This window comes from Myotis brandtii, unplaced genomic scaffold, assembly GCF_000412655.1.
Source record: "Myotis brandtii unplaced genomic scaffold, ASM41265v1 scaffold488, whole genome shotgun sequence".
Classification (NCBI taxonomy): domain Eukaryota; kingdom Metazoa; phylum Chordata; class Mammalia; order Chiroptera; family Vespertilionidae; genus Myotis; species Myotis brandtii.
This window is the reverse complement of record NW_005368638.1, coordinates 1,116,112-1,125,986: the sequence shown is the minus strand read 5'-3', so window position 1 is coordinate 1,125,986 and position 9,875 is coordinate 1,116,112. Positions and strand designations below refer to the sequence as shown.

The window sequence follows — 9,875 nt, the reverse complement described above, 5'->3', positions numbered from 1 at the left end:
TCTGCCGCAGCCTGGGTGGGGCGGGGTCTCAGGGAATCAACAGGGCGGAGCAAGCAGCTATGGCTGTTCCTCAGCCCTGCCCTAAGGAGCCGCGTGTCTCAGTGTCCCGGTAATTGCTGCAAGCACCTCTGAGGGAAAGCCGCCCTCGAGTTCCGAGTTCTGCCTGCTGCCAGACAGTCCAGTTTCTCCCCGTATGAGTCCTGGGTCCCCAGAGACCTCCCGGAACTGAAGTTCAGAGCAGTCGGGAGCTTGAATCCCTCCGATTCAAAAAGACAGCCGCGTCCTCAGGTGCCGCCCCTTTCCGCGCACGCCCCGCTCAAGCCTCTGTACCTTTGCACTTTACTTCCGCAGCTCCTCTGGGTCTCAGTGTGGTTTTCTCTTTCCTTCTAGTTGTAGAATTTCCACTCAGCCAGCCTTCCTGTAGTTCTGGATGATGTCCGTTTTGTCTTTTTGTTGTATTTTTGAAGTTGTTGTCGGAGGCAGCAATTTCCAGTGTTCACCTATGCCGCCATCTTGGTTTCTCGGAACTTTCTTTTCTTCAGCACAACTGCTTTATGCAAAAGTGGTTTCCAATCTCTACGGCTCGGCTCGGCGGGAAACAGCACACATTGGAGTTCCTGAGCTTTCCAGACGCTGGTGTGTTCCCCTGAGCACACGAATGGCTCAGGACAGCCTACACCAGGAGTTTAAACATCTAAACTGGATGCTCCTCTATGCTGAGCAGCATAAATGAGCACTTCATTACATATGCAATCCCTTAGAGCTCAGTAGGTACCTGCGTGGAGCAGTGCCAGCCCAGAGCATCTGTGCTCCTTCCTCACCGAGTCTGTGGGCCCAGGAAGAGGAGTGAGGAAGGAGGACACGCCCAGGGTGACTTTCACCCACCCTCCCCTTTCCCGGCTGAACACTTACAGGAAACCTGTGGTGCATGACTGCTTCCTGTGGGAAGGCCGAGCTGAAAATGACGGGCTATTGATTTCTCTGTAGTTCTCCTCAAGGTTTGTCTTACCTTGATGTAACTAAGATAGCCAGTCCAGTAAGAATTCAAAAATATGGGCAACATTTGAAAACCCTCTGTGTTCTAAACTGCTCTTTAGCATTGTAATAATTGTTAAAAAGAGAAAGAAAGCTAGCACTGCACCTACCTACATAATATCCTCATTAAGTTCCTAAACCCCTGATTTCCAGGTAATGCAGAGAAAAGTGCTAGTTCTCTAACAGGTTAGGGACACTCACCCTGACACTAGAGAGAGAAATGACACTGACCACCAGAGACTGCCTCGTTAGGAAGCATTATGAACAATTACAACCACTAGGTGGGGCCAAGAGCTTGAAGCAAACCATAGGGAACGTCATTCCCTTGTTTTAGGAATTTAAAACTTCGAAAACTAAAGAAAGTAAAACCAGCTATCCTCATCTGAGAAAATACGCAGTGTAATTAAACTCTTCCAGTCAGACAAAACACGTAGTTGTTTTTTCGTGGAACTGAAGTCAAATCTAGGCAAACTTTTTTTTACCAACAAGTACAAGGCAAACTCCTGAATCCAACACATTCAGCAGAACTGATTCCAGGACGGACTGTGGGAGGGTGCTGGGCATTCCAGGTACAGACGAGGAGGAGGCAATCCCTTAGAGCTCTGTTGTCAGTAAACACTTCTGCTTCAAGATGGGTTCTCCGCTCACAGCTGGAGCAGAGCTGAAAGGAAGAAAGAATGAGTTATTCAATTAAACCCTTTGAGATTGAAACAACACCCATTTCTCCACGCGTGCCACGTGGAGCATGCTGAGAGTAAATAACAGAGCTAGCAGCTGGCGTGGCTCAGTGGTTGAATGTTGAACTATGAACCAGGAGCTCACGGTTCGATTCCCAGTCAGGGCACATACCCGGGTTGCAGGCTCCATCCCTAGTATAGGGCATGCAGGAGGCAGCTGATCAATGATTGTCTCTCATCATTGATGTTTCTCTCTCTCTCTCTCTCTCTCTCTCTCTCTCTCTCCCTTCCTCTTTGAAATCTGTAAAAACATATTGATATAAAATAAAATAACAGACCTAAATGACTGTTGTAATACTTAATTTAGCAATGAGGTATTCCACAGAAGGGAATTTTCTAGATAACTGATGCATATTTCATCTTGAAATGAAATCTAAAGATATCAATGTCTCCTACTTCCTTGAATAAAATATACCAAACAGACACTTGCCCATTTCTTGATGAGTCAGTTATTATTATGAATACCAAGAACAGTACTGTGCTGAGCATGACAGAACCTGCTCAGAAAAAACCCAGTGGGCCGTTCTGTGCTTCTTTACATAGTCTCAGGTGGCTGTCCAAGTTTCTATACCAGTCAGTATGTTTTGTTAGAGCTATGTGAAAAATAAAGTATATGGCCCTGGCCCTGGCTGGGTGGCTCAGTTGGTTTGAATGTCACCTGGTGTGGGTGTGCCAAAAGGGTTGCAGGTTCGATTCCTGGTCAGGACACATACCTAGGTTGTGGATTCAATCCCAGGTCGGAGCGTACAAGAGGCAACAGATCAATATTTCTCTCTCTCTCTCTCTAAAAATCAATGAAAACATATTCTCATGTGAGGATTAATAAAAAAATTAATTCAATTAAAAAAATAAAAATATGTACGCTTTGCAAAAGAGTCTCTGTTGTGAGTGAAGAGCATAAACTTAGGTACAAGGATATAGCATCTATTTTGGTTTCAGATAAACTTAATATCAAAACATATAGTACAAGGTCATACATTTGACCCTTGAACATGGGGGTTAGGGGTGCCAACCACCATGCAGTTGAAAATCTGCACATAACTTGACTCCCTCAAAACTTAATTACAGCACCTTGGTTTCCACTGGGGATTGGTTCCAGGATCCCCATGGATACCAAAATCCACCCAATATTCAGACTGGCAAGAATATATAGCATTTCTATAAAACGCTATAGAACAATGCATAGTTGGCACCATGCATCTGGGGATGGAAAACACTGGTTTTCATCTGAGGTTGGTCGAATCCATGGATTTATATTAATTTAAAAAATACGCATATAAGTAGACTGGTGCAGTTCAAACCATTTTGTGTTCAAGGGTCAATTGTAGTTTAAAATATCAAAAGTACTAACAAGATTTATAAATGAAACAGCAATTATTTATATCACCCTCTACATTCCTACTACACAAACACTTTCAACTGTGGGGTATTTTTTTTTCTGGAATTTTCCCTTCACTTTTCTGTATCTCTGGTTTTCTGAGTGTAGGCCCTGGAATTTGTTATAAATGCAGATTCTTAGACACCATACCAGACACACAGAACCAAAGAGTCTGAGGGTAGGGCCCAGGAACCTGTGTTCTAACTAGCCCTCTAGGTAATTCTCATGCACAACTAGCGACAGTCCTAACTGTTCTAAGAGATGTTTCTACAATGACTTCCTACTAGAGACTATGAAAACGTAACATTCTTCTTTTTTTAAAAAGTTGATTTTAGAGAGGAAGGGAGAGGGAGAGAGAGAGAAACATCAATGATGAGAGAGAATCATGGACCGACTGCCTCCTGCAGGCCCCCTCCTGGGGATCAAGCCCACAACCTAAGCATGGGCCCTTGGCTGGAATCAAACCTGGGACCCTTCAGTCCACAGGCCGATGCTCTATCCATTGAACCAAACCAGCTAGGGCAAAACGTGACACTCTTGCACCCCACTCACCAGCCCCACAATCCTTTATTCTTATCTTTTCAACAGTTTATGAAAATTTTTGGCAATGCTAATATGATTTATTGTAATTATGCAAATATTGTCACAACTGAATACAGGTGCATTAAGCATTTTTTCTTGCACAGTTTGTTTTCCCGGGACTGAATAGCTGCCTCTTTCATTGTGAACCACTTTCCCAATTTTCTATCTTTGTTTCCGATTGACCCCTAACCTCGCAGATAACCTCGGATCTCTTCTGAGTAGGTCAGCCGTGCCATGTATGTTTTAAAAATCTGGGGTGGGCTATGTGTTTTCCTTCTTGGCAACATCTCTCCTGGAACTATATCCCCCTCTTCAAATCCACAGGGTGCTTTCCAGACCTAGGTGGGCAGCTGCCACCTTGGACGCTGCTTCCACCTCCCTTCTGGTAAATCCCCACTCCTCGGTCTCCTGGCTCCCATGTCGTCTTCTTTCTTAGATAATCAGCTAATTCTGATGGGACACATGCTCCAATGAATAGCTTCCTGAGGAAGACCACAGGAGAAGCACCTACTGTTTAGAGAAACTGTATCTCTCTCTCCTAATCCCACACTTCATCGATCATTTGGCTATAAATCTCTAGGTGAGAAATGCTTTTCCTCCGGAATTCTGAAGACATTGCTCCATTATCTTCCAGCTCTTAGTTAAGTCGGCTGTCATTCTGATTTCTAATCTTTCGTATGTATTCTTCCCCCCGCCCCACAGACATGTATCCTCTCTTAACTTTGATATTCTGACATTTCACGCCGTTCCTTGGTGTTGTCTGTTTTCATTTTCTGTGCTGGGTACTCAGTAGGCCTGCTGAATGTAAAAACTCAAGTGCTTCTGTTCTAGGGAATCTTGATTCCTTTTTGTGACAATTCTCTCACTTTCATTTACTCTGTTGTTCTTTCTCTATCGCCAATGACTCATTGCTGTAGACAATTCCAGCATGTCATAATTTCAAGAGTTTCATCAAAAGGTTGATGAAACTTGGGGACTCAACAGGGTTGAGTCACACATGTAGTCACCTGTTGGGGATGGCTAAAGGCATTTCCCCAAACCTGAATAGGAAACTCATTGTGGCTGCCAGACAGTTAAAGGGCATCTTAATCTACATGTTATTGCCTCCTATTGGCCTGAACAGCCATAGGCTAATTTCTATTCCCCAAACTGACAATGCTTCTGTACCCTTTGAAACCTTACCCTTTGAAGTGTATTATCTCCACCTTGCCTTAGGACAAATTGTGTTAATAAAAGCAAGGGTCCTAGACAAGAAGGGAGTCTTCAGTTTCTTTAGCTGAAGGTCCTCTGACCCCCAATGCCTTTCAAAATTATATCTCGTCTCCGGATTCTTTATTAGCCTCTGGATTCCTATGTCATCTACGCACAGCGCCTTTTCCAGATTCCTGAACCCTTCTTGATGCTGGGACAAGAACCCCCGTAACTCATATATTGGATTTCCTAGGCCAACCCTCCAATTTTATTTTCTTTCCCAGTTTTTACTTTTTTCTATTTTGGGGTAGATTTTCCTCCATCTTATCTTCCACACATTCTTTGGATTTTATTTTTAACCTGGTTAATAGTTTCTAAGAATACGTTAGTTTCTGTTCCTTTTCTTCTAAATGTCCTGTATTATTGCATAGATGCAGTCTGTTATCTTTTCCCTCACCCCATTATCATTGTGTAGTTTTTATTTCCTCCTGTTTTTTTTCATTCAGTTTCCCTGCTCTGGTCTTTCCTCAAACATCTGATGACCTTTGCTCCCATCATATTGAAGAGGGAAGCACTGGAATGCTGTTTGGAAACCACCCGTGGGCAAAACTGCTGAACATCAATGGGTTTCAGGTAGAGCTTTTAGGTGGATTTCCTGGCAATTCCATCAGGGGATCCACAAACAGCCTTGTGGGCCTTTTCTCTTTGGTGGGTCAGTTCCTCTGTAAAAGAATCCTCTTAATTTCCCACTCGAGACATTTATGCTTAGCCAACGATACTCTGGACTTTCAGTGTGTGGACTTTGAGTTAACCTTCCTGTTTTCAGTTCGGGGCCTTACTCTACAGAAACCCCAATCCAGAGCCTCTCTGGCCCAGCTCCTCCAGCACGGGTAGGTTGGGGAGGACTATTTACATAGGGTATAACCCTATCTTCACAAACATCAGAACCCTCAATTCCTGAGCCTCTCCAGGGCTCTGCAATGTGAATTTGTGTGCTTTATATGTTACTCAGTTTCCACTCTCTCCCCTTTTCAGGTTTAGATTTCAGTTATATTAAAAAGAAATGGAGCCTGCAAACTTGGTTACTACTTATTCATCATTTATCTGCTTCCAAAACTTGTTGAGGTCTCTCAATTGCTGTTGTCTCCTCTCCTGTTCTTTGTCTTTGCGGTTTTATAGCTGCAAATTAAATTTTACAGAGAATACTCAAAGTAAATCTCATCTGTAGAGATGCAACCGGGCATCATTTTTAAATAAGTTTTATTGATTATAACATGGATACACTGAAGTGCACAGATCATGAGTGCACAGCTTGATGACTTTTTGCAAATGGAACATACCTTTGCAATTAATCAGCATGCAGATCAAGAAACAGAAAACTACTTGCACTCCAAATGTCCTTTTTGGACTTCCTTCTAGTCACTAACTACCTCAAGCATAACCATTATTTTGATTTCTAGGAGTTGTGCCTCATTTTGAACTTTACTTTGCTTACATTATGGTGAGGAGATGATCCCCAATGACCCTCACCTCCTGGAATTCACATGCTTACTTAATCTCCTCCCCTGGAGCATGGGCAGGAGTTGTGATTTGCTTTAGTCAATAGAACATAGCAGAGGTAACAGAATGCCACTTCTGTGATTAGATTGTACATGACTGTGACTTCCAGCTTGCTAGCAGATACTACTGCCTTCTTGGTTTGCTAGCTTTGATGAAGTAAGCAATTATTGTGGAGAGGTCTATGTGACAAGGACTGAGGGTAGCCTCTGGCCAATAGCCAGCTAAAACATGGAGGCCCTCAGTTTAACAGTCCTCAGGAACTGATTTCTGCCAACGACCATGACTGGAGGAGGCCCTTCTCCAGTTGAGCCTTAGGATGAGAACCTATCCCTGGCCACCCCTTGATTGTAGCCTATGAGAACTCTGACGCAGAGGACTCACAGGAAGTGAGATTGTAAATGTGTATTGTTTTAAGCTGCTACATATGTGGTACTTGGTTCCACAACAATGAATGAATAATGTAAATATGTTTATGTGATTCATCTGTATTGCTACATTGCAGTTGTAGTTCATTAATCTTCACTGCTCTATTCTAGTATTTATCTAGCTGACTGCTAAGGGGCTTTTGTAAAGTTTTCAGCTTGGATCATTATGAATACAGCTGCTATAAACATTCTTGTACATGTCTTTCAATGCACATATATTTGTGCTTCTATTGGATGTGCACATAAGAAGAGAGTCACTAATTCACTGGGTATGTTCAACTTTTGTAAATACTGTCAAACTTATTTCCAACATGGCTATTCCAATTTTCAGAGTTCTAGCTGCCTCCTATCTTCACCAACACTTGGTACTGTGTGTCTTCTCTACACTGTAGCCCTTCTGGTAGTATGCAGTGTTCTCACATGGTGGTTTGAATGCGTATTCTTCAATGACTAGTCAAGCTGCACCTATCTTGTATGCTTATTGCCTATCTGTATTTCCTCTTGTGAACTGTCTATTCAATTATTTTGTGAAATTTTCTAATTGAGTTGTCTTTTTCTTATTGATTTATAAGAGCTCTTTATATACACTGGGTATGAGTCCTCTTTCAGAGGGGGGAGAGGGAGAGAGCAAGAGAGAGAAGGAGGAAGGGATAGAGAGACAGAGTCAGAAACAAAGAGGGAGGGAAGAAGAGAGAGGGAGGGAATACAAATGTTCTCTCCCACTCTGTGGCTTCCCTTTTCAAGCTCTCGAAATGATATCTTTTGAGGAACAGAAGTTCTTGATATAACCCAAGTTATAATGTTTTTGCTGTGTGAATAAAGCTCTTTGTGACCTGTTTAAAAAACCTTTGCCTCTATTTAAGGCCACAAAGATGTTCACTTATATTTTCTTCTAAAAGCTTTATTATTTGACTAGAGGCCCAGTGCACGAAATTCATGCATGGGGGTGGGTGTCCCTCAGCCCAGCCTGCACCCTCTCCAATCTGGGACCCCTTGGGGAATGTCTGACTGCTAGTTTAGGCCCAATCCCTGTGACATCCGTCTCGCAATCCGGGACTGCTGGCTCCTAACCACTCGCCTGCCTGCCTGCCTGATTTGCCTCTAACCACTCTGCCTGCCAGCCTGATAGCCCCATAACTGCTTCCCTGCTGGCCTGATTGACGCCTAACTACTCCCCTGCCAGCATGATCGTCCCCAACTGCCCTCCCCTGCCGGCCCAGTTGCCCCCAACTGCCTTGCCCTGAGGGGCTGAGGGGACTGGGGAACTCCGGCTGGATGAGGCGGGGCTGAAGGGACTGAAGGACTGAGGCTGGATGAGGCTGGATGCTGCAGGGACTGGGTGAGGCGGGGCTGAGGGGACTGGGTGACTCTGGCTGGATGAGGCGGGGCTGAAGGAACTGGAGGACTGAGGCTGGATGAGGCTGGATGCTGCAGGGACTGGGGGAGGCGGGGCTGAGGGGACTGGGGAACTCCGGCTGGATGAGGCGGAACTGAGGGGGCTGGGGGACTCTGGCTGGATGAGGCGGGGCTGAGGGGACTCTGGCTGGATGAGGCGGGGCTGAGGGGATTGGGAAACTGAGGCTGGATGAGGCGGAACTGAGGGGACTGGGGGACTCCGGCTGGATGAGGTGCGTGGCACCTGCTGCCCCCCGGTGGGGCTGAGGGGACTGGGCGCCGCCGTCTTTGTGAGGGTGTGACGGTCAATTAGCATATTCACTATTTATTAGATAGGATGTTTCATATTTAGATTTCTAATCCATCTAGTATGGATTTTTGTATGGTCACCCCCCAAAGTCTAGTGTCCTTTCATCACCATATATTGACTTCCTTTACCCAGTTTGTTCTCCCCCCCATCCGTTCCCCTTTGGTATCCATCATTCTGTTGTCTTGTTTGTTTTGTCTTATTTGTTCACTTGTTGCTTTTTGTTTTATATCCCATATAGGAATGAAATCATTGTTCTTTTCCATCTGACTTACTCCACTTAGCATGGTACTCTCAAGATCTGTTCATATTATCACAAATGGCAATGTTTCATCTTTTTTATGACTGAGTAGTATTCCATTGCATATATACAACATCTTCTTTATTTAATCATCAGTGGACACTTAGGTTGTTTCTATATCTTGGTTATTTTGAATAATGCTGCACCGAACACATGCGTACATATATTTTAACAGTGTTTTAATATTTGGGGGGAAATACCTTGATTCACCTCATACCATACACAAAAATCCATACTAGATGGATTGGAGATCTAAATATGAAACATCAAATAATAAAGCTTTTAGAAGAAAATGTAAGTGAACATGGAGTATACAGATGTTGTATTATAAAGTTGTATACCTGAAACTTATATAATGTTATTAACCAGTTACCCCAATAAATTTAATTGAAATTTTTTTTTTAAAAAAATGTCCTACATGGACATTTAACTTGTCTACTTGATTTACTGAAAGACCATTCTTTCCCTATAGCGTTTTTTCATAAATCAGGTAACTGTAAATGTGTTGATTTGTTTCTGGACTCTATTCTGTTTCACTGATTTATTTACTTGTCATTTATCTACACTGATAAAAGAGAAACATGCAAATTGGTGTCACACCGCTACCCTTCCCATTGGCTAATCAGGGCGATATGCAAATTAACTGCCAGCCAAGATGGCGGCCAGGTAGCCAGGCAGCTTGAAGCTAACAGGGGGCTTGCTTGCTTCAGTGACGGAGGACTCCAACGTTCCCCGCCTGCCACTGCCGGCCTCTGAGCTTGCAGTTTGAAACATTGTTACAAATATAGAAGCTAAACAAAACCCCAGAAACCTGCTTTCAGCCAGCCAGGATCTCAGAGCTGGAGTTGAAACAGTGTTTCGATTATAGAACCCAAACAAACCAGATACCTGCTTTCAGCAGCCGAGGCCTCAGAGCTGGAGCCAAGCCTCAGAGCTAAAGCTGGCCCAGAATAAAAAAAGAAAA

General features: G+C 43.8%; 1 protein-coding gene across 5 annotated transcripts in view; it reads right to left on the bottom strand.

Annotated features, from left to right (window-relative positions):
• Positions 1-1,410: 1,410 nt before the first annotated feature.
• Positions 1,411-9,875, bottom strand: part of EPB41L5 (erythrocyte membrane protein band 4.1 like 5) — a 162,019-nt gene continuing 153,554 nt past the window's right edge. For all 5 annotated transcript variants that reach the window (XM_014547919.1, XM_005876498.2, XM_005876499.2 and 2 more), the window contains one exon: positions 1,411-1,696. In XM_014547919.1, coding sequence (XP_014403405.1) covers positions 1,680-1,696 — 17 coding nt within the window. In that variant the 3' untranslated portion in view covers positions 1,411-1,679. The remainder of the gene's footprint in view (positions 1,697-9,875) is intronic.